The sequence below is a fragment of the Oncorhynchus tshawytscha genome, linkage group LG23 (genome assembly GCF_018296145.1).
Source record: "Oncorhynchus tshawytscha isolate Ot180627B linkage group LG23, Otsh_v2.0, whole genome shotgun sequence".
In the NCBI taxonomy this organism is placed as follows: Eukaryota; Metazoa; Chordata; class Actinopteri; order Salmoniformes; family Salmonidae; genus Oncorhynchus; species Oncorhynchus tshawytscha.
Genome location: NC_056451.1, coordinates 5,241,206 through 5,268,061, shown reverse-complemented (window position 1 = coordinate 5,268,061; position 26,856 = coordinate 5,241,206). Strand labels below are relative to the sequence as shown.

The 26,856-nt window shown below is 43.0% G+C and overlaps 3 protein-coding genes across 4 annotated transcripts in view; 2 read left to right on the top strand and 1 right to left on the bottom strand.

The window, feature by feature from the left end:
• Positions 1 to 2,034, top strand: part of LOC121840580 (C-type lectin domain family 4 member E-like) — a 4,748-nt gene extending 2,714 nt beyond the window's left edge. Inside the window, exons 3-6 of the mRNA XM_042304474.1 lie at positions 1 to 61; positions 686 to 837; positions 928 to 1,049; positions 1,340 to 2,034. The exon at positions 1 to 61 is cut by the window's left edge and continues 71 nt beyond it. Coding sequence (XP_042160408.1) covers positions 1 to 61; positions 686 to 837; positions 928 to 1,049; positions 1,340 to 1,502 — 498 coding nt within the window. The 3' untranslated portion in view covers positions 1,503 to 2,034. The remainder of the gene's footprint in view (positions 62 to 685; positions 838 to 927; positions 1,050 to 1,339) is intronic.
• A 5,456-nt stretch (positions 2,035 to 7,490) lies between these two features.
• On the top strand, positions 7,491 to 17,495 carry LOC112236440 (COP9 signalosome complex subunit 7a). 2 transcript variants are annotated; one of them, XM_024405029.2, is made up of 8 exons: positions 7,491 to 7,643; positions 8,996 to 9,118; positions 9,273 to 9,348; positions 10,364 to 10,452; positions 12,396 to 12,598; positions 12,982 to 13,087; positions 13,890 to 14,059; positions 16,894 to 17,495. In XM_024405029.2, the coding sequence occupies exons 1-8, from the start codon at positions 7,554 to 7,556 to the stop codon at positions 16,931 to 16,933; spliced, it is 897 nt and encodes a 298-aa protein (XP_024260797.1). In that variant the 5' UTR covers positions 7,491 to 7,553; the 3' UTR covers positions 16,934 to 17,495. The 2 variants fall into 2 exon arrangements, with proteins under 2 accessions (XP_024260797.1, XP_024260796.1); XM_024405028.2 differs by having other exon boundaries at positions 7,541 to 7,643; positions 8,957 to 9,118.
• Positions 17,496 to 18,306: 811 nt separating this feature from the next.
• LOC121840579 (PILR alpha associated neural protein) lies at positions 18,307 to 26,793 on the bottom strand. Its single transcript, XM_042304472.1, has 5 exons — positions 25,935 to 26,793; positions 25,272 to 25,687; positions 24,478 to 24,556; positions 21,955 to 22,098; positions 18,307 to 20,853 (listed from the first exon to the last, which is right to left on the bottom strand). Exons 1-5 carry the CDS (start codon positions 25,943 to 25,945, stop codon positions 20,832 to 20,834), a joined length of 672 nt encoding a protein of 223 aa, XP_042160406.1. The 5' UTR covers positions 25,946 to 26,793; the 3' UTR covers positions 18,307 to 20,831.
• Between the last annotated feature and the right edge of the window lie 63 nt (positions 26,794 to 26,856).

Sequence of the window (26,856 nt, the reverse complement as noted above, 5' to 3'; positions counted from 1 at the left end):
GGACGTTATGTCCGTCTCTGTGATGACTACTCCAAACTGGGCCAGAGCTGCTCAAAGACAGGTAAAGGGGGGCTAAGTGTTATTCAGAGTGGATAGATACTTTAGACAACTGTCATTCACTATTACATTATTTCACGTAAGAAATGGTACACTGTAAAGGGGTTGCCGTGAAGTTAACAGTTACTTACAGGCATCTGTCAACTATTTATTTTAACTTGATGCTGCACTACTACTACTACAGTTAAGTTGGTACAGCACTCTCACTATAAAGGGTGCAACAAAAATAGAGCCAGAAACAACAATACCATGCACCTGCTAGTGGTCAAAAGGTTTTTGGTGCTCCAAGAATACAGTACAATACTGTATTCTGTGGGACAGAAATGCAGCACCATTCAAAATAGAGCAATTCTTTCCCTGCCCAGAAAATGTTCCCACAATGCATCACAATTCACAGTATGCTGCAGTAAAACATTTCACAGTATCATACTGTTGATAATACCCCAAATTACCGTATAATTTACAGTCTTAATTTAAAGTGTACACTGTACAATATACATAAGATATTAATTACCCATGCATTTTTACTCATCTGTCTCTCTTTGTCCTTTTCATCTTCTTATCCTCCTCTTCTCCCTCTCTATTCCTGTTCTCCTCCTCTTCTCGTTCTCCTCTCCTCTTCTCACAGTAAGTAAGTGTAGGGAGTGTCCTGAGGGCTGGATTCATGTAGATGAGAAATGTTACTCCTTCAGTAATGACAAGATGGACTGGCCGAGCAGCAGAGACAGTTGTACTTCCCTGGGCAGCCACCTTACCATCCTGCACAGCAAGGAACAGCATGTAAGATAGTGTCTGTGTGTGTGTGTGTGTGTGTGTGTGTGTGTGTGTGTGTGTATTCCCCTCATTGTAACCATAACTGTTTGCTTGTAGGACGCTCTGGAAAAAGAGGCCCGGAGGATTGGCGGGTTTGACTACCACTTCTGGATTGGCCTATCAGATATAGAGAAGGAAGGGGATTGGAGATGGGTGGACAACACAACACTGACAAATAAGTATGTGAAGCCCGTCCTAAATAATCCAATATCACATGTGTTATAATGAGAGGGAGACAAATAGTTACTTTTCTACACTGTCTCATTCCCTTGCTCCCTTTCTCAATTTGTATTTTCCTTCTTCCTCTTCTTTCATTCTATTCTCTTGTTTCCTTTTTTTCTACCTCTTTCCCTAACTCCCTCCTTTTGTTTTTGGCCTTCATCCTTCTGTCTCTCTGTCTCTCTCTCTGTGTGTCTCTGTCTCTCTCTTTCTCTCTCTCACCTTCCCTCTCTCCATGTCTCTCTTTCAGGTATTGGAATGAGTATAGCTCTGAGCCTGACAATCATCACTCAGGAGGATCACACGGGGAGGACTGTGCCACCCTGGACAGCCATTCGCAGACCTGGTTTGACGTACCGTGTGACCACATCTACAAACGCATTTGTCAGATGGATGCCATCCGGCTAGACTGAATCACAGGACTTAAACTAAGCCATGAATTTCCCAATTATCTAGATCTACTGTCCATGCATTCATGAAGGATGGCAATGTTTTCTTAAATAGCATATCCTTTTTATGTGTGTGTATTACTCTGTATTTTTCAGAAACCATGAAACAAAATGGGACAGAAAAGGTGAAGAGAAGGGCTAAGATATAGAATGACAAGACGAGATAAAGATAGTTTTGTGGTATAGCTAGTTTCATGAAATGTTCATTCCCTACTCAAAATAATAGATGCAAACATTTTGCAAATCTGGCACCTTCTGCAAGGAGAATTTCAATGAATGCACTCAATTTAGTAAATCAGTTAATGCAATCAAGGAGATAGATGCTCTAATCAACTCTGCTGCTTGCCAAACTGATTGCTGGGATACTTTTGAGCAATCTAAGTGCTTTTTTTATACGTGTGTGACCTGTACATAAATCTCCAAAATATAATGTATTGCTGCACTAACCATGAAAATGAATCAATAATGAATCAATAAAACTGTATTTTCAAATGAATTACTCTTCCTCTGATGTCTCTTTCTGTTTTGTGTCTGGGTTTTTACCTGTGCATGTTTCATTTTACTGGAATATATCATTTTTTATTGACTCTGTTGGTTTCTCCTGTGTCTTTGCTCATCCATTGTTTTATTGCTCAATAATGTAGCCTGCAAAAGGAATATGTTTTCATGTGTTATTTTAACACATTTAAACATATTTATTTGCCGAAAGTATTTTTTATTTTGTATTTCTAATCCAGAAATCGTATTTTAATTTCTTTAAGACAACACTGTTTCTTACATAATATTTTTCCTTGGTGTTGTACAACATAGGGTGGGAGGAGGGGTAACTACCAGGCAGCTGGAAGGAGGCAGTAGTGGTACCAATCCGGAAGCCAGGGAAGGACCCAACTAGGCCAACAAATTATCGGCCAACTACATAGATCACATGTATGTAAGATTATGGAACATAAAATTACAGAAAGGCTAACTTACTTCCTGGAGATCAGGGGGCTGTTATCGTCACATTTAGAGTGGGTTCAGGAAGGGTAGGAGAAATATGGACCCAGTGCTCTGCTTAGTAGCAGAGGTTAGGAAGGCTCAAGTGGACAAGGAGACTGTTGTAGTTGTCATTTTTTGATGTGGAGAAGGAGTACAATATGATGTGGAAGGAGGGGTTTTTAATAAAAATTGATATTATGGGGGTAGGAGGAAGAATGTACAACTAGATACAGGATTTCCTGTTTGGTGAGGGTGGGGAAATCTCTATCAGGCAGCTACCTGGTGGATAATGGTACACCGCAGGGGAGCGTGATTAGTCCTCTGTTGTTCTCAATCAAAATGAATGATGTTTACTCTCAGGTACGGCCGGATATTGGTAGGTCGTTATTTGGAGATGATGGGGCCTTATGAAAGAGGGGGAGAAATGTGCCATAAACAGTCAGGAAGGTAAAGAAAGAAATTGATGAGGTAGAGTGGTGGGTAGTAGGATCGGACCCTTTTTCCCCCCAATTTTCGCCCAAAACGACATACAAGGACATGCATATTCTTGGTACCATGTGAAAGGAAACACTTTGAAGTTTGTGGAAATGTGAAAGGAATGTAGGAGAATACAACACATTAGATCTGGTAAAATATCATACAAATAAAAATCTTTTTGAAATGCAAGAGAAAGGCCATAATGTATTAGTCCAGCCCAAGTGCAATTTAGATTTTGGCCACTAGATGGCAGCAGTGAGTTTGCAAAGTTTTTGACTGATCCAATGAACCATTGCATTTCTGTTCAAAATGTTGTATGAAGACAGAACAAATGTGCCTAATTTGTTTATTAATAACTTTTCATGTTCAAAACTGTGCACTCTCCTCAAACAATAGCATGGCATTATTTTACTGTAATAGCTACTGTAAATTGGACATTGCAGTTAGATTAACAAGAATTTAAGCTTTCTGCCAATATCAGATATGTCTATGTCCTGGGAAATTTACTTGTCACTTACAACCTCATGCTAATCGCATTAGCCTACGTTAGCTCAACCGTCCCGCAGGGGACCCACCGATCCTGAAAAAGTTTTTAATGTGGGGATTCAGGTTCTCTGTAGAGAAAACTCAGACAGTGTTTCATTTTGCGAGGAGGAAGGTGGGAGATATGCTTGAGGTTATATGGGAGAAACTTGGAGAGGGCGGGGGTCTTCAGGTTCCTTGGGGTATACTTTGACACTTAACTCAACCTGGGCAGAACACATTGAGAGAGTGGTGTGAAAGTGTAAGAAGGTGCAAAATGTGATGCGCTGTCTGATGGGGAAGGAGTGGGGGACAGGGCATTCCTCATTGAGGACCATGTAGACTACTGTTCAAAAGTTTGGGGTCAATTAAAAATGTCCTTGTTTTTTAAAGAAAAGCAATTTTTTGTCCATTAAAATAACATCAACTTGATCAGAAATACAGTGTAGACATTGTTAATGTTGTAAATTACTATTGTAGCTGGAAACGGCAGAATTTTTATGGAATATCTACATTATCAGCAACCATCACTCCTGTGTTTTAATTGTGTTAGCTAATCCAAGTTCATAATTTTAAAAGGCTAATTGATCATTAGAAAACCCTTTTGCAATTATGTTAGCACAGCTGAAAACTGTTGTTCTGATTAAAGAAGCAATACAACTCTTTAGACTAGTTGAATATCTGGGGTATCAGCATTTGTTGTTTCGATTACAGGCTCCAAATGGCCAGAAACAAGGAACTTTCTTCTGAAAATGAAGGCTATTCCATACGAGAAATTGCCAAGAAACTGAAGATCTTGTACAACGCTGTGCACTACTCCCTTCACAGAACAGCGCAAACTGGCTCTAACCAGAATATAAAGAGGAGTGGGAGGCCCTGGTGAAACCTGAGCAAGAGGACAAGTACATTAGGGTGGTTAGGTTGAGAAACAGACACCTCACAAGTACTCAACTGGCAGCTTCATTAAATAGTTCCCGCAAAACACCAGTCTCAACGTCAACAGTGAAGAGGTGACTCCGGGATGCTGGCCTTCTAGGCAGAGTTGCAAAGAAAAAGACACATCTCAGACTGGCCAATGAAAATAAAAGATTAAGATGGGCAAAAGAACGCAGGCACTGGACAGTGGAACTCTGCCTAGAAGGCCAGCATCCCGGAGTCGCCTCTTCACTGTTGAAGTTAAGACTGGTGTTCCCGCCCTCTTCGACACCTACAGCACCCGATGCCATAGGAAGGCCAAAAAGATCATCAAGGACATCAACCACCCGAGCTACTGCCTGTTCACCCCGCTATCATCCAGAAGGTCAGTACAGGTGCATCAAAACTGGGACCGGGAGACTGAAAAACATCTTCTATCTCAAGGCCATCAGACTGCTAAACAGCCATCACTAGCAAATCAGAGGCAGCTGCCTATAGACAAAGATTAGGAATCACTGGCCACTTTTAGAAATGGATCACTAGCCACTTTAATAATGTTCCGTATCTAGCATTTCTCATCTCAGATGTACAGTATAAACTGCACTCCACACTATTCTAGGTATCTTAGTCACTTTTTAATTGCGTTTACATATTGCATCACCCATTTCATATGTACAGTATATACCCTATTGTATTCTATACTACACCACTGACTGTTAAACAGCCATCTCCTGCACATCAGAGGCTGATGCTGCTGGAATCACTGGCCACTTTAAGGAAACTAAACACTAGCCACTTTAATAATGTCTCCGTATCATGCGATACTCATCTCATATGTACATACTGTACTCTATACTATGCCACTGTATCTTAGTCCAATGCCGCTCTGACATATATGTATGTATTCTTGATCCATTCTTTACTTAGATGTACGTGTATTTTGGGTAGATGTTACGAAACTGTTAGATATCACTTGTTAGATATTACTGCACTGTCGGAGCTAGAAGCACAAGCATTTCGCTACACCCGCAATAACATCTGCTAAACACGTGTATGTGTACGTGACCAATACATTTGATTTGAGTATAGCGTATGGCAGCCCAGACCTCATTGGAAAGGACAGATGTCATACAGGGGCAAGGATTGGGGCGTTTCGGACCTCCCCAGTGGCTGTACTACAGGTGGAGATGGGGGATATGCCATTGCAGATTTAGGAGACAGCAGCTGGTAATGAATTATTGGGTCAACCTACAGGGACATGGGGTGTCTCCTCCTGCGAAAGGGATTTCACAGGCATGCTGGAAACATGAGCGAATACACAACATGAGCTTTGGGTGGGTAATAACCAGGCAAAGGAGATGGGACTGTACAGAAGGGAGTTTAGTCCAACGGTAACTGTTCCTGCTACTCCCGCCTCCAGTAGTTGATCTAGAAGTGTTGGAGAGACTAGACAAGACCTGCTTTACGAGGTACAACAAACCCATGGCAGGATTAGAAAAATGGGTAAACAGATACGACTTACTTGGGTCCCAGCCCATGTGGCGGTGGAAGGAACGAGGCAGTTGATGTACTGGCTAAACAAACACTTATTAGTTGGGATGTTGATGTACTGGCTAAACAATCACTTATTAGTTGGGATGTTGATGTACTGGATAAACAATCACTTATTAGTTGGGATGTTGATGTTGTAGTTTCAATGAGCAAAGCAGAGGCAAAAAGCCTGATATGGACAGTGGATGGTGCAGAGATGGCAGGAGCAGTGGAATAGAGATACTAAGGGAAGGCATTTATTTAAAGTACAGAGGAAAGTCGGGGAGGGGAGGACGGCAGGAAGGGGCAGGAGAGAGGAGGCTATTTTTTTATACAATATTAAGGGTGGGACACAGCCGGTTGAATAAGACCTTAAATGTGATAGGAAGGTATTCAACAGGAAAATGTGATTATTGCCAGGAAACAGAGAGCATGGAGCATGTCTTGCTACAATGTGGGTCAGAGGGAAAGAGAGAGGGAATCAAAGGGAAGGAGAGAGGGAATCAGATGGAAAGAGAGAGGGAATCAGAGGGAAAGAGAGAGGGAATCAGAGGGAAAGAGAGAGGGAATCAGAGGGAAAGAGATAGGGAATCAGAGGGAAAGAGAGAGGCTGAGATGTAGTGTGAAGGAAAAGGGATACAGAAAATTAGTTTAAATAGTATATTGAGTAGAACGTCATTAGATTTAGTCTAAAATATTTGGTTATCTATTTAGTTTCTCCCTGACTCTGCCACACACTCCAGTACAGTAGGTGACGGTAATGCATCATCATAAGGTTGGATGCCAATCGCTGATAAACCACATCAAAGAAGATAATATTTTGCCACCAGATGGCACTGTTTTAAAAGCAACCATCTGGTCCACTCAGTCAATTCAATTCATTCGACTTTATTGACATGGCAAGTTCATTATTACATTACATTGTCAAAGTATACATATCGAAAAATAAAATAAAACTATATATTTATAATATATATATATATATATATATATATATATATATATATTTATATATAAATAAATGGTGGGATCAACAGCAATAATAATGGTAGTAGTGGACATGGGATTACCATTAACAACAACTACAACAACAATATTCATGAGAACAATAATATATTAAAGCAATGGTAGTAGCCCCGTGTCAACATGACTGAGATATATGACATGACGTGGTATGAAAGACAAAACAAAACAAGAGGGGAAATATTATCGACATTACTTTGCACTTTTCACTGGCTGTCCCTCAGGTTGTGGCAGGAGGACACATATTTGTCTGCCAAAACTGCACATTTAGGCTTTTCACCCAATAAATATTAGATTTTTTCTCCATCTTTTATAGTTTAAAATTCTTTGTATTGAATTATAATTTTGGGAAAGAAATATTCTCTTAGGTCTGAGTATTTGTCACAGTGTAATAGAAAATGCAGCTCTGTCTCTACATGTCCCCTGGAGCAGAGTGAGCACAGCCTGTCCTCTCTGGGCAGCCAGGTTTGTCTGTGGCGTCCGGTCTCTATAGCCAGACTGTGCTCAGTCCCTTGTCAGTCAAGACAAACACTACCCTCCTCCTTTTCACGTTTCGTCCAATGAGCAGGGATGTTCTCCTTTGTTGTCAAACGTGCACTGACCGCGGAACTGAGCGATTCGGGGGGACAGGCTATCAACTTGAGTTTGCTTACCAATAAGGTTATTTGTTGCTTTTATTTTATTTGAACATATTTGTAAACTAGTTTTTTTAATAAAGGTAATCGCACGGTTGCCCTTGCACCACTTAGCTACGTTAGAGTTGAGTCGGTAGATAACGAAAAACAGGATAGAGGCCTAACGTTACCGCTTTAGTCATGTTGTGGTAACTTTAGCAGCAGCTAGCATGACTCTTCATAGTCATACTGTAGTAAGTTAGCTCTTATGTGCTCGTTTTGCTACCTAATTGGGTCAAACTTTAGCAATCTTTTTAGTTTGTGCTCCTTTGGGCCCGTTTTTAAGTAGCATTTCTCTTGAAAATATGCTATAAAGAGCTAGTGAACTAACGTTAGCTCGCTTCTAAGCTAGCGTGCAATCGGTTGTTCATGACTGTGACGCTAGCTAGCTATCATTAGTATTAGTCAGAAAATCGGTCCCTGCCCTGGGACTCAGCATTGAATGAGCTTGACTCAAAACACTCCACACTAGGGCCAAGTTTAGTAGGTCGAACGATGCAGATAGAATTGATCTGACATGATTCCTTATTTTACATGTCAGTGAATATTTTCCCTACTGCCCTACTGAATGTGCCCAGGTTAGCCTACAGTAGCCGTCTATTTGAGGGTAACGTTAATTGGCTACCTAAATAGTTACATTGTGAAGTAGTAGCCAAGTGTCCAAAGTCATGATTATCTGACAATGGCATGGAGTGTCCTAGTGCCCAGCCTAGGAAGGTTAGTACTATGTAGCTAGCTAGGCTATTTGTAAGTACTGCTGTGTCTCCCTAATACTTTCTCCAAATAGCACAGCATATCAAATACAAGTAGGTTAGATCTCAAATAATACATTCTCAGTGCTTTTAGTAGGGCCAATTTCATATTCATATTAAGCAAGGCCCATTTAATGATGTAAAAGAATAATCTGCGTCTCTGACTAGCTTTGACCAGAAGGGTGTTTTTCAAAACACTCGCCTACACATCAGTTTATGAGAGTGAAAATTGAATTACTGACTTGGAGTCTTGCCACAAGGGCTATTCATGTGATTGTTTGGTTAGACAGAGCTACAGGCATACATTAATAAAGTATTAAAGTTATCTTGCTATTTAAAAAAAAAAGTTGATCAGCCTCTCAAATGTAAGATATGCAGTATTAACTGTTCATTGAAGGCCAACTATTTTATTCAAGACATTCTGTCTCTTTTTTTCCCTTTCCTATCTTCCCCCTTTCTCTCACGCTCTTGCATTATCTGTCATTACTTCTCTTATCCTCATTTTGTCTTTCTCCTACTCACTTCTGTTTGCCTTCTGTCCTTTTAGCTCCTGCACATACTCTCACTCTGTCTTTCTCTCTCTCAGATGGAGGTAGAGCAGCTCCTCTCTCTCTCAGGCCCGGCGTTGGCCCAGGCCATAAGCTCTCTGCTGGAGACACCAGGCCTCTATGTGTTCTCAGACATCCTTGAGCTGCCCAACGTCAGAGAGGTAACACACACACTCACATGTAAGCACACTCACAAACAAGCACACCGTCACAGCCATTATCAAGGCACAGCTCTCACAGGAGGTGGTATAGCTAGAGACCATAACAAGCCCCCTCTATCTGTCCCCCACCACCCACCTTCTCCTCTACCCCAAGCTGGAGACAGGCCCGCACGCACCAGTGTATCAGCTACTCAACCTCTTCGCCTATGGAACCTACTGTGACTATAAAGGTATGACAGTGGCAGGCAGCGCTGCTGTGTAAAGAAGTCATCTAATATCCCTGGAGCTGTTTTATTATTAGCAGTATTTCTCTCCCCGCCAATTGGCCCTGCAGGCCAGGCTTCTCATCACGGTTGTAGGTTGTCACAGCCCCCTGTAATTTACAGAGTCAACCACAATAATTTATTTTGATCCTATACGAGGAGCCAAGTGACAATTTTTTTGCACGACAGAGGTTGCGTCCCCAATAACCTCTCCTTTCTCTAGAAGTATGCACTTGTTCACTTTCCTTTGTGGATTTGGAATTAAATAACTGGTATATGGAAACTCCCTCTAGCATTCCTGGTGAAAAAATGGGGTCCCCAGAAATTCTGGTTGGAAGAAAATGGGGTCCCCGCTGAAACAGTTGACTACCATTGCTCTAGCCTGCCTACAACAATCCAGTGCTTGTACATTTGTGGGAAGTAATGACACTTCAGGAGGAAGGAGAGATTATTGGGACTCAACCAGGGACAGACTTCTCTCAGGCATTTTGTTAGACATTCATATTGGTTGTAATTGGTTGCATTGTCACAAACTGCCAAATGAAATCCTGGATATCCTTTGAAATACTTGAATATGTAAAGGACTTGTCATTCTTTAGCAACACATTTAGTAACAAGACTTAATAAGAGACAAGAAAAAACGGAAGAGAGAAATACAAATCTTTTTATGTCAACACATCGTATTCACTTCATAGTGCTTTTTAGAATTGCAAAATGGAGCTCTGAGGAAAAACTGTCAATACTCAAGTTTTTTTTAAAGCAGCCACATATGCAGGCAACACACACTCAAATGATTTTTCATTGTATTCCCTTGTGGATTTTAAAAGGCAGCAGCAGTTTCTGCCTGGACAGAGCCTGTACCCCTGTGTTTGTAATGATGTGTCCTTGTTATGAAAGGTCCCTGTCATGATGTGTCCCTTTCTGTTGCTCTCTCGCTGTCTGTTTCTTTTCCTTGTCTGTTTGTGGTATGTTATTCTTTCAGAGAGGGCAGCCTCTCTCCCAGAGTTGACCCCAGCTCAGAGGAATAAACTCCGTCACCTCTCCATCATCAGTCTGGCATCCAATCTCAAGGTAGAGTACTACCCATTCATCTGGTTTTAAATTCCTTACTCTGCTAGCTTTAGTACGCTCAATGTGGGTCACTCACATTATAATTATGGAAATAGTTGACAATGATATGTAATATAATGATAGCCATCATCCGTTTGCCATTTAATCTGAAGGTAACGCTCTCTGGACTTATCTTGTCTAGTTTTTCTGTTTATTTTGTTATTAAAGAATTGCAGGTCAAATAATAATTCTGTGCAGTTTTTCCATGGACTCCAATAGCCTACCTACAATTGTAGTCCTACCAATACTCAGCAAGCTTCAGTACCAAAAATAGCAAGTAATTCATTCAACTTTGATTTTAATGATGTGGTTATGAGACAACTTGCTTTGTAACTTTGACACATTAACAAGATACATTACTCTGTGTTGTGAAGGACTTTATTAAGAGCCTGTCTGTGATGTGATCTGACTTTATTTATATCACATAGATGAGAATGATAGCAGCTGAGAATTAAATCATTATGAGATACTGTGTTAAGTATCCTGTTCTTTCTTCTTTGAGCTCTCTGTCTCTTTATGTATTTGTTGCTCTCTGCTGTCTATTCATCTAACTCTAAGATTGGCTCTCTCACCACCTCATTTCAACCCTATCCCCATTTCATATTTTTCTCCCTCCCCCGTCTCTCTTTCTACCTTGCTTTATGCCCATCTCTCATTCTCTCCACTCTCCCTAATAAATAATTTATTGATTCATTTCTCTCTTTCTCTATTACTCTCTCGTCTCGGCATTCTCTTTCCGTCTTATTTTTTTATATTGTCATAGTATAAGTATGCCACATTGAATGTCTGTATGGGCACACCTTAACGCAAAGATTCACCCAATAAAATGTTATATCGTTATATCTCTGAGCGATGTTCTATTGGTTCCCGGGGTCATTTCATGTTTTCATGTGTATCTGAGTTATTTGGCCGGCTGTATTTCTGTGCTTTAACGGTGAATCGCTCAGATACACATGAAAACATGAAATGACCCCGGGAATCGACAGAACATTGCTCAGAGATGGACAAAAACATTCCAAATGGGTTAATCTATCCTTTAATTGCCTAATAAAGACTTGCTAAAGCCCCCATGCAGTCTTTGTCATTTTATTTTTAAATCATCACTATATGTCTAATAAATCACTGTTTATTAAAAGAAAATAACTACAAAATATATTTGTAAGAAAATATGTCCCCGAGCCTCCTTTGGCCCTTGAAATGCTCAGTTTGATCGTGTGGGCGTTAGGAAACAAATTTGAAGATATTTACATATACCGCCCTGATTGGCTGATAGGATGGCCTAGAGCCCACACACTTACCCTTAACAGTCATTGGTCTATTTAATCATATCACATTGTGGCATTATAATATGGGCCAAATGATCCATCCCACCTGAACAGGCTGAAATTCCAAGCATTTTTTTCAAACAGCTTTTACACAAAGTGCATTATCATAATTTTCACCATTTCTGAATTTCTGACCAAATAGTATGGAAATAAATAAAAGTCATATCCAATTTTTTCTTGCACTGCCCCTTTAAAACTCCAAACTCCCCTCCTCTCTCTGGTAGCTATTTTGATGTAATGGTTTTGTAAATTTATATTGACCCTTCCGCTACCCCTCTCTTTTACCTTTCCATTCCTCACTCGTACATCATCTCTTCTCTCTCCTCACTGAAGTAATAAAGAGCATCTCAAATTCAACATCTTTCTCTCTCTGTGCCAGGTAACTTCTTTTGACCCAACATAGTAGATTTTGACGTTCTTTCTTGCCCTCTGTCCCCACCACCCTCACTCAACTCCCTCCTCACTGACATCATAAAGAGCATTTCAAATTCAACATCTTTCTCTCTCTCCCTGTGCCTGTTCACTTCTATTGACCCAACATAATAGAATTTGACATTCTCTGTCTCCCTCTTCCCCCAGTGCCTGCCCTACTCTCTGCTCCTGCAGCAGCTGGAGCTGAAGAACGTGCGGGAGCTGGAGGACCTGCTGATTGAGGCGGTCTACTGTGACATCATTCAGGGCAAGCTGGACCAGAGGAACCAGCAGGTGGAGGTGGACTGCAGCGTGGGCCGAGACCTGGGGCCCAACGAGCTGCCCAACATAGCAAACACACTGCAGGAGTGGTTAGTTAGTGATATGTGTGTGCGAAAGAGCCGTGCATGTGCCAGGGTTTTGAGTCAATTCCATTTCAATTCAGGAAGTAAACTGAGCCCCCCCAAAAAATATGGAATTGGAAGTGCAATTTCAGTTTACCTCATGAATAGACTCCAACCCAGGTGTGTGTGTGTGTATAGGACAAGGTTAACATTTATTTATAGAACACATTTCTTACAGTGGATGCATAATAATGACCAATACGATTTCTAAATGAGACAAATTAAAATAGTAAAACAATAAAATAAAAACAGTGGACATGATAGATACAATAAATGATGTATAGAATGGGATAAAAATAGATAGTATGATCAGTCATATCAGTGTCTAAATAATTATCTGTCTCTCTCAGGTGTTCAGGATGTGAGGCGGTCCTGTGTGGGATCGAGGAGCAGGTAACCAGAGCCAACCAATACAGAGAGAGCCAGCTGAAGGTCAAAGTTCAGGTGGAGACAGAGGTTAGTACCAGTAGCCACTTTTCTCTGGGTACCGTCAAAGATCATCTATTATATTGACAAGATAGTCAAGTGACAGCTCTAACAATGGAAATACATGTCCTCAAAGATGGAAGGCAGGCAGGAGGCAGCGAGATCTGGTGGGTCTATTCTAGCTAATGAGGCACAACTCCGTTATAAAGTCGTTTTGCCACTTGCTGAAATGGCACGTGCATCCACTTATATCATTGCATTCGTAAACAACTTAACCATTACAATAGCACATTAGCAATTAAATGTTTTGTTGACCAAATTTGACACCCATTAATCTCAATGCAAAAATTCCTCACTTCGTTGTCTTATTTTTGTGGACAGGTTTTGGCTGGAGTAAACCCTCTCGCTTCTCTTCTTCCTCTCTGGTAGAGGTGAAGCCATAAGCAAAACGTATACTCATTACTCAATGACCTAATTCAGTGTCCAATTTAGAGCTCTGTCCTGTGTCTTTATTTAGGCTGTAGGCCAGAGGTGGCTTTTCTGTCCTCTGAGTCAGTCTTCTCCAGCTTGAGGTAGAAGTTACTCTCCAACCTCTTCTTATTAGAAATAATAACAACACCTTAAGCTTTTCACATTACTGAGCCAAACCAGTGCCAAGCCAAGCTGTATTGGGCTGGCCTGGTTACGCATCCACCATAGCTGCTGGAAAGGACCTTGTGAGAAGAAAATATCCAAGACAGCCCAGTACATTCCGAGTCGGCCTTAGTTTGAATCAGGCACTTCTGTTCTGTCCTAAACTCCATTATTTTACCTTTCCTTCACTCTCTCTCAGGTGTCAAACCTCCAGAAAACGCTAAAGGCCAGCTCCGCCTCCCCGTCGTCCGGCCCCGCCGCCGCTGGAGCCGCATCCAATCAGGATGCAGACCAGCCGGCCGAGCCACGAGACCCCGCCTCCTCTCAAGAACCACGGCAACCAGGCAAGAAGAGTTCAAAGGTCAAAGGGTAAGTAAGGTGATGTTCCTTAGGTCAATCGCATATTTTCATTGTTTGTGTGTCTATTCTTTTGGGATAGGCGTTACCATTTGATGTTGGTGGGCTATCCTCAGGGTCATGTTCTTTAGGGCAAGCAACAGAAACCATTTTTTAAACATTTCGCATCAAACAAAAAAATATAAGTCCAGGTAATACCTGTTTCAGTCCTAGGTGTCTTATGAACATGACCTCGTCCTTCCAGGGTCACGGCTGAGGTGTGGTTCAAGCCGAGGCAAGAATAAACATTTGTGTGTATTTTCAAAAACATTCCAATCACTTCAGACGAATTCAAACGGCACGGAATCGATTATGCAACCACTGGATTTCATGTCATTTCGCAGCATCTTCAACTCGAACACAGTAATATTTTGGTTGTTTGTACAACAAACATCCATTTAAACGCCAGCTGCCAGTGGAAGTGGGAACAGTGACTGTGTGTGTCTGCATAGCGTATCTTCATTAGCCTGAGAGGCTGTGCTTTGTAGTGGTACTCACAGTGGTACCAGTGGCCCTCTCTCTTCTGGGCCAATTACAACACTAATTCCTTATCTGTCCTGGATTTTTTTTTTTTATGTCACTGAAGTGAGTAAAAAAAGTATATAAATAAAAAAAGCTTCAGGTGTTAAAAGGAAATGTTTATTTTTTATTACATGAGTCTTTCTGTTCCAGTTAAACGACTGATTATAATTCATTTACTAGGGGACATTTTGACAATGAAAGAAAAATGTAGAGATGATTTAAGATTCTTGGTGGCATTGGACTTTATTCACTGAAAACAGTTTAACTGGAGATTTGGATTGCCTCACATGAAAAGCATTCACAGTATCTACTGTAAACCACCTTCTCGTGGTAGGAGTAGTACAGTAATAGTCATTTCTTTGCCAACATTGTAATTGAAACATCCCTGCAATAATATGTGGCGTAATGAGTTGAACCAAAGGCCATCATAAACAAACCTTGTTCATAACGGTGTTGTGCTACAACTATCATACAACTTGAACTAAAATAGCCAGGAATTTACTTGCTTGATTTGAGAAATTGGCAATACAAAGCAGGTTCAATGAGTTAGCCAGTCCCCCAGCTAACTTAGGCAAGTTAGCTGGCTAACTGATTTATCCATCGCCCTATACTACGAATCTGGTTTGAGAAATTAGCAAGGTAACTTTGGTCAACTCTGGGTTCAACTCGGGATAACCGGTGACATGAATGTGGCTATATTTCTATAGCAAAGAATCATTCAGAACTAACCTGCTCTGGGACAGACTAGGGCTAACTCATTTTATTTGAATATAGTGTCTGAGCCGCGAGTTAAGAATCAATGAAATCAGATCGCATCCCCCTGTAAATATTGCGTCGTCATCCTCTTCATTTGAGGAAGACGACTCATTTAAATATTTTATTAATCAAATGTTTTTTTTGTGTACATTTTTTTTTAAATGTTGAAAGACCTAGCACATTACACATTTAGTAATGACATAATGCATTTGAAACATCACACACGGTAAAACATTTCTACGACTTAATCAAAATATGTTATCGATAGTAATGTTAGTGGGTAAAAGGCGCTTGTTCTTTGACGAGCACACCAAAGACGGCATTCCGATACGTGATAAAAGAAAAACGGCACTTCTAACAGCCCATTTCCCACCATAGCCTGCTGAATTTGCAAGATAACTTTTCTTTCATTCTGATTTCGGGCACAAATGAAAATATGACACCGACTGGCCCATGGATTTACGTGTTAGCATTGTCACCGACTGGCCCATGGATTTACGTGTTAGCATTGTCACCGACTGGCCCATGGATTTACGTGTTAGCATTGTCACCGACTGGCCCATGGATTTACGTGTTAGCATTGTCACCGACTGGCCCATGGATTTACTTGTTAGCATTGTCTTTGTAAGGAGTTCGCCGTTCGAAATAAACACGCAGTTACAAGCTCAGCACGAGTAAGCGGCGGGTGTATGATCAATATCCACCTTGCACCTTCGTAAAATGAATAAAGGCCTGAGCTGGAATGTGAAGCTAACTGAAGCTGAGTAGATCTAGCTTGCATCGTAGTATTACCCCTCTTGTACAGGATGCGAACAGGTGACTGACGTTTCGACGTCAAGCTGACATCTTCCACATACCCCTCTTCTGTTTAGTGAAGACAGGCGTGTATTGGAGATCAGCCTTTAAAAGCCATTTGAAGTGGGGACTGTGAACATGCGCTACCTGTTATATAATATGCTGGTCTGCTCCTACCTGTAGATTTTATTCAGACTGCATGAAATGAGAGGAGATACAGAGACAGGGAGATGGAGGGTGGCGTCGGGATTCATACCCACATTGGGTTGGTGTATGTGTGCTGCATGCGGTGGTCTTACACGCTAGACCAGCCGCAGTCATTCATATATTTGTATAAAAAAAAATATTTAGTGACCCCACCCCCCCACCCCACACAGACATGCAGGGATCAATCATCTAGCGTATTGTTTCTCAGTCCTGGGGACCCCCAAGGGGTGAATATTCTGTTTTTTTTGCCCTAGCACTACACAGCGGATTCAAATAATCAAAGCTTACTGATGAGTTTGGGAAACACTGATCTAGCGCGAGGTGCCGCGTGTGAAATGACCTCGTAGCAGAGCAACAATCTGCCTTCAGGAGAAATTTCACTTTGATACCTGCCTACGGCTATTGGAGAGCGGCGTTTATCTGCTGCAACGTGAAGAGATACCCGGACTTGAGAGGAAACGGCTGCTTGTTGGAGACGTCATTTTAGGGTAATGTAATAACTGTTGTCTGTTTTTGTTTGGTCTCAGGCTCCGTGGAAGTGGGAAGATCTGGTCCAAGTCCAACTGAAGGCAGAGATGCAGAGAGACCCGGAACACCCCCACTGATCCACTGTCAGATGGATGGACAGACACATAGACCCACACAGACTCATAGACTGATAATGTGACCAATGCACAGACAACACACTAAGATTTACACACACATCCATGCACGCGCATACACACACACACACACACACACTGTATATGTGTGTATGTCGGTATATATGTATATACAGACACTGAGTCAGACAGACACACTTGCAGTGTCTGACACCCATTCTGATAGGTGTGTACACACAACCAGACAGACGGACTATCTGCACTGTGTATATACACAGACCCAAACCCATTCTAACATGTACACAGAGACAGACAGAGAGAGACAGACCGAGTATAATCTTCTCTGGGCAGAGCTTCGCTGCTGTGTGTATTATCAGGAGAAGCAGAGCCACAAGCAGTGAAACTGAATGTGTGTATTTGATGTGTACACTTTTTGTTTGTTTGTATTTTTTTCTGCTGGGAATTGAGTTGAGACATATAAAATCAGGATATTAATTGTTGGTAATAAATTGAACCCCCTCTATTCATTTAGTCTCTGTTTTTTTGGGCATACTTCAAAGTGCAATTGGAGGTTGCATCACTAGCTAAATGTTAACTCACAGAAGGGGGATATCTGTGTTAGGTCAGACCCTTAATTAGGTTATCCCCAAAGAGACTAATATATTAGAGCGCTGGAACTACCCTTGTGATCAGTTGGCTTGGTTACAACACACTCTCTCAGCCTCATTTTCTCTGCCACATACACACATCAGACATGAATGCCCGATGTGTGTCTATTTGATATCGGTATATTTTGCCCAAAGCTTCTATTTCACCGTCAAAATTGCCTGTCAGAATTGTCTGCCCTCCCTCCCCCCCAATCACACGCTCCAAATTTCATTTTTCACGTTCAATCCTGTCCGTGTCTCTTTCTCGCTCGCTTTCTTTCTCTCTCCTCAGCCTCCCTCTGTTTTCTCTAAAAACCCTCTCTCCCTATCCTGCATGACGTTAATGGTAGCTATTAACTCCCATGGAACCCACAGAGAGAGAGAGAAAAGGGGGATGGAGAGACAGGGAAATTATCCTATTCCATTTTAACCCCATTTCCAAACTTTTTTTCTCCCCCTTTCCGTCCCCCTCTATAAATAGCCGTGTTAATTTCAGTCAGTGTGATTGAGATTTACTGTTTCACAGTTTGCTCGGTTCCTACCAGATGGGAGCTGTGAGTTTTAGCAGCTGTACACCTAGGTGGTGAAGTGGTCTAAGGCACTGCATCTCATTGCAAGAGGCGTCACTGCAGTCCCTGGTTCGAATCCTGCATCACATCCGGACGTGATTGGGAGTCCCATAGGGTGGCGCACAATTGGCCCAGCATCGGCCGTCGTAAATAAGAATTTGTTCTTAACTGACTTGCCTAGTTAAATAAAGGTTACGTGTGTTTATGTGGCTGTGAGAGGGATACTTTGTGCGTAAAACTTCAGATGTGACTTTGCATGTGTATACCTAACTGTGTGTCCTTCCTTAAACACACAGACTACGGAGCTCTACAGCGTCTGCTGGTTGGACTCATAATCAGCCAGCAGTTAACTTTGGAGTGGACTTCAGCCAATCAATTACTTTGATTGATCATTAAAATGCCCAGAGGAAAGGAAAAAGCAACATCAGACACTGTCCTCTGTCTCTCTCACACCGCAGCTTCTAATACTTCCAGTAAATGTAGGATTTTCTATGGGTATGTCTCAACAGTGTAAAGTGGCTTGCTCTCCTGTATCTTATTACAGATTCGAAAGCACATTAGTTTAGGATGATGTAGTGTAGACCTGACCTAGGATAAAAGAGAGAAGAAGAGAGATTGTCATGATCAGGAAGTATAACTGCACCAGAGCCATATATTTATATTTGAATACATGGCTCTGATCTGCACTAGAAGCCAAATGGAACTCGCAGTTAATGGATTTGAATGACACAATTAGAACACATGGCTCCCATGTGAATTTCCTGGTCTCTTTTATGACAATCTCTCTTCTCCTTCTCATCATAAAGTTTAGTACAGATGCTAGGTTGGAGATAATGGTTAAGACATAATAATTGTAATATCCCATATGTCTTTGCATAAATGAGGTAGGATTCTAAACGAAGGGATCGGGGATGCTAGTTAGCAACAGCACCTGTCCCATGAATCTGTTGCTTTTTCACAAGTCTCCTCGTGGAATTATTAGGTTGTCGTAACCTGGGTATCTTCAACCTAGGACGGATGAAGGAAAGGAGGCAACTCAGGCCAGTTGAGATACATCCATTGTTCTCCTGTAAGGCTGGCCCTCGCACATTGTCAATTCTATCTTGACCCAAAGCCACTGGCCAGTAAAGTCCAGTCGGATACCGTGGTAAAACACCAGTGTTGAATTTTTATTGTTTTTCCATCATACAGTGGAACCACACGTCTACAGGTATGCTACTGAGAACCAAGGAACACTAGACTGCAGAACGACACGAGTCACGTATGATGTCACAACACTATGTGTACTAGTGTAGTGGAAGTCCAGAGGGTCATTTCTCAAAGCTGGTGGAAGAGTTGGACAGGTAAAATTACCCTAACATCCTACAGTAAACACTAGTGTAAGCTTTGAAGTCTGAAGAATTTTGATAGAAACAACAGATGATGGTAATATGACTCATTAATTCTGGACTGAATCATTTATACCCATTATGTTAACCTGCAACCACCATTGATTGTACCACATGTATCGTTTGATTGTACTGATTGCAATATATGCAAACATGTATTGCACATTGTTTACACCACTATTGTCATATACAACAAGGATAACTTTCCGCAAGTTCCCTGGTTTTCCAGAAATCCCGGTTGGGAAATTCTTGTATTTCCTTCCCTCCTAATTCCAGGAATCTTCCAACCGGGATTGGCTGAAAAACCTGGGAGTTTTGGGAAAAGTACAGAATTTCACAACCCTATATTAGAGCAGTACTATATAAACACTGCTCATCCCCATGTTCCAGAGACAAAATAACACACTCACAAAGGCACAACAAAGAGAACCGGCAAAGAAGCGAGAAAATTAAAGGAACAAATGAAGAGAATAATTTCGGGAATAAAAAAACACCCAGAAAACACATTGCGAATGTGGAAGCTGCAGTGGGCATATTTGCATTCCAAGCTTCCAAGCGGGAGTAAACAGCGATTTTTGGACCGTGACGTGTTAAGCACATTGGCTGCTGGCGAAAACATTGCCAACCAGCTTTGTGAAATACCCCCTTCAGTCCTAGGAAACAGGGATCGTTTTAACCCTTCACCAGCTAGCTGAACACCCATATTTCAGTTTCAGATAACACACATATTTCACATTCAACTAAGTTTCAACAACCAAGTCCGCTATTTCATCATAGTTCAAGGTTCAGCTACACAAGATAGCTGTATGAATATTCCAAAATATTCCCCATATAGCTATGCGGTTTTGGCACCGGCGGGAATGAAACGTTCTATTGATATCTAACACTGTTTGCTTGTGAATTAGTCAAAGCGGATAAAGCACAGGGAGCTGTACATGTGTTGCTGCTACAGCCCGGGGCAGTACAGACAACGGAATATAAAACAGAGCGGAAGGCTCGGTCGGTCGACAGTGACAGAGAGCCATAGGAAAGTGGAGAACAGAGGCGTGGGAGGATGGCAGCAGGAAGGAAGGGATGAGATTGGGCTTTTCTCCGTCAGGAAGAAGGGATGGAGGGAAAAAGAGGTTTTGCCATGGCTGGATACCTGGTTTCCTGATGTTCATTTTCACAGTCAAAGATAAATAGAAGAACGCGGTGGGCCACGGCGGGCACACCCTCCGGCGGTGTTGACGTTCCCCGTCGCATCCCGTAGAAAAGCCTCAGAGGTTCACCACGGGGATCCTGACGGAGAGAGAGCGAGAGAGAGAGAGAGAGGGGGGGGGGGGGCAGAGGAAAAGGGTTAAGGGACAGGAGAAGGGTAGAACTGTATAAGGGGTTAAGGGACAGGAGAAGGGTAGAACTGGAAAAGGGGTTAAGGGACAGGAGAAGGGTAGAACTGGAAAAAGGGTTAAGGGACAGGAGAAGGGTAGAACTGGAAAAGGGGTTAAGGGACAGGAGAAGGGTAGAACTGGAAAAAGGGTTAAGGGACAGGAGAAGGTTAGAACTGTATAAAGGGTTAAGGGACAGGAGAAGGGTAGAACTGGAAAAAGGTTTAAGGGACAGGAGAAGGGTAGAACTGTATAAAGGGTTAAGGGACAGGAGAAGGGTAGAACTGGAAAAAGGGTTAAGGGACAGGAGAAGGGTAGAACTGTATAAAGGGTTAAGGGACAGGAGAAGGGTAGAACTGGAAAAGGGAGGAGGAGAGGGAAAAGAGCACTTCTAGAATTAGAACATAATACGTTATTAGTATTATATAACACTAGAGTAGGGAGAATTTGGAGTAGGTGAAAGAAAACTAGTGTAGGGGAAAGAAAGAGAGAAAAGTGGAACTGGAGCGGGAGTGGGGGGTAGAAAGGACAAGAAGGAGAGGAGAAACGAGGAGAACTGGAGTAGAGTCCAATTATCCTGATTGAAATTAACTTTAAATCCCCGGCTATAAAAACATCATTTCATGGGTTGTGCGCTCACTGCTTCCAGAGCTGTGTGACTCATAGGAGAGGAAGTTTTGAAACACACATACATCTCACATCCATAACACTTCAGGCCTGTGTACTCCACAGAGACTAACACTGACGCCTAATTATGCACATATACCATTATGATGCTCATACACCACACGGGGAGAGGGAGCAAGCACTCCTTGACACATCATCCACTCACTGACAAACACACACACACATGCATCCACACATATATCCATGCAGACATTTGCAGACATAAATTGATTCAGACACAAAAGCGCGCACACACACACACACACAAATCAATGTACTAAGAACTCCACACAAATACACACAAACACTCTCCCTCTCTCTCCAGTGAGCTGGTGAGGCGACTCATTACCTCTCCCTGTCGGTAAAGGAGGGGGTGCCGTGCAGCGTCTGCCGGCTGTCCTCCAGAGCCAGGGAACGAGGGAGGGCGAGAGAGAGGGGGGGGGCCACGCCACGGGAAAGCGGGGGCGGGTGCTGGGAACAGCTGCGGTCGTAACTGGCAGAGAGAGAGAGAGAGACGGAGTAAAAGAGAGAGACGGAGAGCGAGACTGAGTGAGAGGAAAAGAGGGAATGACATGGGCATTTAACAGTGGAGAACACATTACAACGCCTCAGAGAGAGTTAATGCACTCATTTGACTCATTAAAGCGCTGTCAGACGAGAGGGAGAAGAGGAGAGAGGTTGCAAGAAAGGGAGGGAGAGAAAGAGTGCGGTGGTCGAGGTTGAAATAGCGGGTAGAGAGAGAGAAAGGAAGAGGTTGAAGAGGTGAAGGAAACAGAGGATGTGAGAGAGGTAAAGAGAAAGGGGAAGGGAGATACCTAGTCAGTTGTACAACTGAATGCCTTCAACTGAAATGTGTCTTCTGCATTTAACCCAACCCCTCTGAATCAGGGAGGGGGGCTGCCTTAAATCGACATCCACGTCTTTGGCGCCCGGGGAACAGTGGGTTAACTACCTTGCTCAGGGGCAGAACGGCAGACTTTGCCCTTGTCAGCTCAGGGATTCGATCCAGCAACCTTTCGGGTTACTGGCCCAACCACTAGGCTATCTTCCCGAAATGGGGATCGGGGGGGAGAAATGAAAAGGAAGAAAGGGGGAGCGATGAAACGAGAGTGTGAGAAGAAGGGGATACAGGGCTGATGTGGGGAAACATTATTCCAATCACGTGTATGAGCTATGATGTTGTTGGGACAGTGAGAGTCACAGGTACACCATACACAGCTCTTTGGAGCACTCACACACACAACAAAGACTTTTTCACAGCCACACACTGTAGATCACAGACATGCAGTTCCAGTCATGTAAACTATTCACATATGCATGTGTGTGTACACACACACACACACACACACACACACACACACACACACACACACACACACACACACACACACACACACACACACACACACACACACACACACACACGGTGAAACGTTCTCCAACATCGATTGCTTTTCCATTATCACAATCAACAGAATTCTATTCAATTCTATACGGTCTCGTCTCTATTCAATCCCCTACTTTTCTCCGTCAAACACCTAATTCCATTCCCACTGTAACCTTCCCTTCATTCCTCACCACAATTTACCCAATATGTACATTCACAGTCATACTGAAACTGCAACAAAAGCCCACACTTACACAAGACAGAGAGAGAGAGAGATACTCTTGCTCCAATTAAGCACCTCAACAACACTTGTTTCCAGCACACACACTTTCAACCAGCCTACAGCGGAGACAGAGAGAGAGAGATAGCGGGAGAGAGAAAGAATTAAAAAAGGAGAGAGGGAGAGGGAGGGAGCGACAGAGAGAGATGGGGCTTATCGTGTATCGGCACACAGTGAGCAGAGGGATTATCTGAGGATCTGGAGCTGGCCCGGGCAGTGCTGGGAGTAATAGGAGACTGGGGAAGAAGATAAGAATACTGTGTGACGATCAAGGATCAGCCAGAACCCAGTATTACTGAAAGGTGATGAAGCTAAATGAAAGTAAAGGATGAAGAATGGGGATGGGAAAGAGAGAGAGGAGGGGGGGGTTGAAAAGAGAGAGAGGAGACAGGAAGGAGAGAGAGAGAGGAGGCGGGGTTGAAAAGAGAGAGAGGAGGGGGGGGGGTGAAAAGAGAGAGAGGAGGGGGGTTGAAAAGAAGAGAGGAAGGAGGGGTTGAAAAGAGAGAGAGGGAGGGGAGGGGGGTTGAAAAGAGAGAGAGGAGGGGGGTTGAAAAGAGAGAGAGGAGGGGGTTGAAAAGAGAGAGAGGAGGGGGGGTTGAAAAGAGAGAGAGGAGGGGGGTTGAAAAGAGAGAGAGAAAAGAGGAGGGGGTTGAAAAGAGAGAGAGAGGAGGGGGAGGTTGAAAAGAGAGAGTAAGGAGACAGGAAGGAGAGAGAGAATGACAGAAGGTAAGAAAAATAAAGCAGGGGAAAGAGACAAAGAGGGCAAGTCAGAGAAAGAGATAGAGAGAAATGGGAGAATAGGAGGAGTGAAAGAGTGAGAGAGCAGGTGGGAAGAAGAGACCTCCATTGTCAAACAATAGAAGCGAACAGCACGAGCCCTCCTCCACATTCCAGAGGTCAGAGTTTTCATTTCACGTTAGAGTATGCACAACGCACACCCAGCTGATTTTATAGGTGAATGGTACATCAAAGATGATATGAAAACAAAAGAGAACACAGCGTCAACCCGAAGTGGTTGAAATTGCACCACCTTCAACCTCTGAAAGCCTTTAAACATTGGGAAGGTATTTTCATCCGCTATCTACAGTAGATCCGAGTTTTACCATTCCCATGTTCAAACAAATAACACTGTTGAAGGTCCCTGATGTACATAACAACTATGTTTCAGAGAAGGGGTAGAAAGAAAAAGAGGGGGGGATTCTTACCAGAGTTTGGCTGTTATGATGACAGCAGTCAGGATGAGCAGAGAGGAGATGGTCACTGTGACATAAAACTGAGGGTCCACTGGAGAACACACACACACACACACACGTACACACACACACGTACACACACGCACACACACGCACACACGTACACACACACACGTACACACACACACACACACACACACACACACACACACACACGTACACACACACACACACACACACACACACAGAGGAGTTACCGTTCACATGGTTGGAAATCAGCACAATAGAAGCACAATAGAAGAAAAGCAGTGTCATGTGCATTAGAGCATGTAACGGAAAACGCTTTGAAATGTTTTGCAACCAAAAACAAAAATGTGCGTTTCTTATTGGACAAGTCCAGGTAGACCATCCCTGTTTCAGTTATTTCTCTTCCGTTTGGTGCCTTATGAATATAACCCAGGTCAACTGCAATGATGTAAGAAAAAAACTTTTCGAGAATTCCCATACTGTCAGTAAAGAAACTCAAAGGAGAATGAGCCGATGAAGTCATCCATTCCATTGCTTGGTGTGTGATGTCACCCATTTCCTTTTGGTGTGTTTTTGTGAGTTCAGAAAACTCTATTAAGCATTCTCCACCACCAAGACACAGCCATCCATCCACACAAAGCCAGCCCAGTGGGAATTGAAGTTACTCCCTGATGCCCTCAGAGTTCTTCTGATGTCTTTGTTCCAAAACACTCTATTCTCATGCCCACCAACACAAATCCTTTCTTTCTTTAATCTTTACTGATTTCTATGGTGCCCACCTTCCTCAGGCTCTCTCTCCTCCGCCTCACTTCCTCCATCCTCCACTCCCTCTGCGTCCGGGGCCTCCAGCAGATCCAGGGGCTCCTGGGGCAAAACGCTGCCCGGTGCACTCTGATGATGCAGCCAGGCCTCAGCGGTTGTCGTGGGGACTTCGTGGCCATGGTGGTACAGGTCCGCTTCCTGGCTGGACAGGAAGTGATGCGTCTCGTCCTCCAGGGCTAGTGTGGGGCCCCAGTCCACGGACCAAATAGGGGTGGGTGTGACCTGTCCTGTGATGGACAGCTGGGCTGAGAAGGCCTCCACCTGCCCCTCGCCCTCGTCGTCACGGTTACAGGTTGAGGGTCGCGTCACCGCGGCAACCAGGAGAAAGAAAAGGCAGCGGTGGGTGGTCAGTCGTTTGACAGGAGAGATGGAGCTGAGAGAGAAAGAGAGAGAGAGAAGAAAGGAAGGAAGGAGAAAAGAAGAGAAAGACAGAGGGAGAAATAAAGAGAAGCAGAAAGAGGTGGGAGAGAAAAAAACGGGAGGCAGAAAGAGAAATAGAGCACGATTAACACTACAAATGCATTGTCCACCGTCTAACTGGACTCCTCATGCAACATGCATACAACCAGAGGGTCTGACTCTGTGTCCGTCTAAACATCCGCTCACTCTCTCCATCTTACCATCTCTCCATCGCTTCGTTCTGTTCACTGAGCCCCAACTCCTCCGATCATCTCTCTCTCTGGGAGGAAAAAAGAAGAAGAAAAGAGAGAGGAAGAGAGGGAGGGTTCACTTCTCTTCTGACACTGATATTGAAAATGTAAACAGACACTCATAGACGGCAGTACAGGAATACACACACACACCCCTCTCTCTCTCTCTCTCTCTCTCTCTCTCTCTGGGCAGTGGCACTCCTGGCTGTCCAAAATGAGCGCTTAATTTTGCCACATGCTTATACAGTTCGCACATCAGACATGCAAGCACACGGCTGTGCACAAAACATTCATCATACACATTCATGGGGCTAATATCCCATAAGGTGGTACTTTTAGCTCCAGAAAGATTGACTTCATATCTACTACCACTGTCACTCAGTCAACCAGACAGGAACACACACACTCTCTCTCTCTCACACCCACCAGCAGACAACTCACTGTCACACAAGCACGCACACAACATTCACTCAGACAGATATCAGTTAACATGCCTACCTCTGGCTGAAGAGAGAGGGAATGAGGGAGACAGTGAGAAAGGGGAAGATATAGAGAGCGAGTAGGAAAAGGCATTGGTTGCCTTAGCGACAGAGACATGTAGAGTCAGAGAGAGAGAGAGAGGAGGAGGAGGACGGAGGGAGACTGTAGGAAAGATTGAAATGCTAATTATGCTTTTAACTCGCTCAATTAAAAGGACAGCAAAAAAATGAAATGTACTTGAGGACGGAAATAATGAAGATACAGAAGATGGCGTTAATATTCTCATTTTGGGGGCAGAGGAAAGAAGTATTCTGTTATGTTCAGAAAACACTGATACAAGCCAGAGAGTGGCGAGACAGAGAGGTGGAGGAAAATCAATATACATTAATTTACACAAGGACAGGTTGAGTGG

Bases quoted from the DNA above. Each gene is read 5' to 3' on its own strand.
- LOC112236440 (XM_024405028.2), top strand. From the start codon at position 7,554: ATGTTCTCCTTTGTTGTCAAACGTGCACTGACCGCGGAACTGAGCGAT. The intron at 9,119-9,272 runs GTAACACACACA...CTCTACCCCAAG, and splicing joins AGCTGCCCAACGTCAGAGAG to CTGGAGACAGGCCCGCACGC. The intron at 12,599-12,981 runs GTTAGTTAGTGA...TGTCTCTCTCAG, and splicing joins GCAAACACACTGCAGGAGTG to GTGTTCAGGATGTGAGGCGG.
- LOC121840579 (XM_042304472.1), bottom strand. The intron at 24,557-25,271 runs GTGGGCACCATA...TGTGTTCTCCAG, and splicing joins GGAGAGAGAGCCTGAGGAAG to TGGACCCTCAGTTTTATGTC. The intron at 20,854-21,954 runs GTAATGAGTCGC...TCTCTCCGTCAG, and splicing joins TCCTTTACCGACAGGGAGAG to GATCCCCGTGGTGAACCTCT.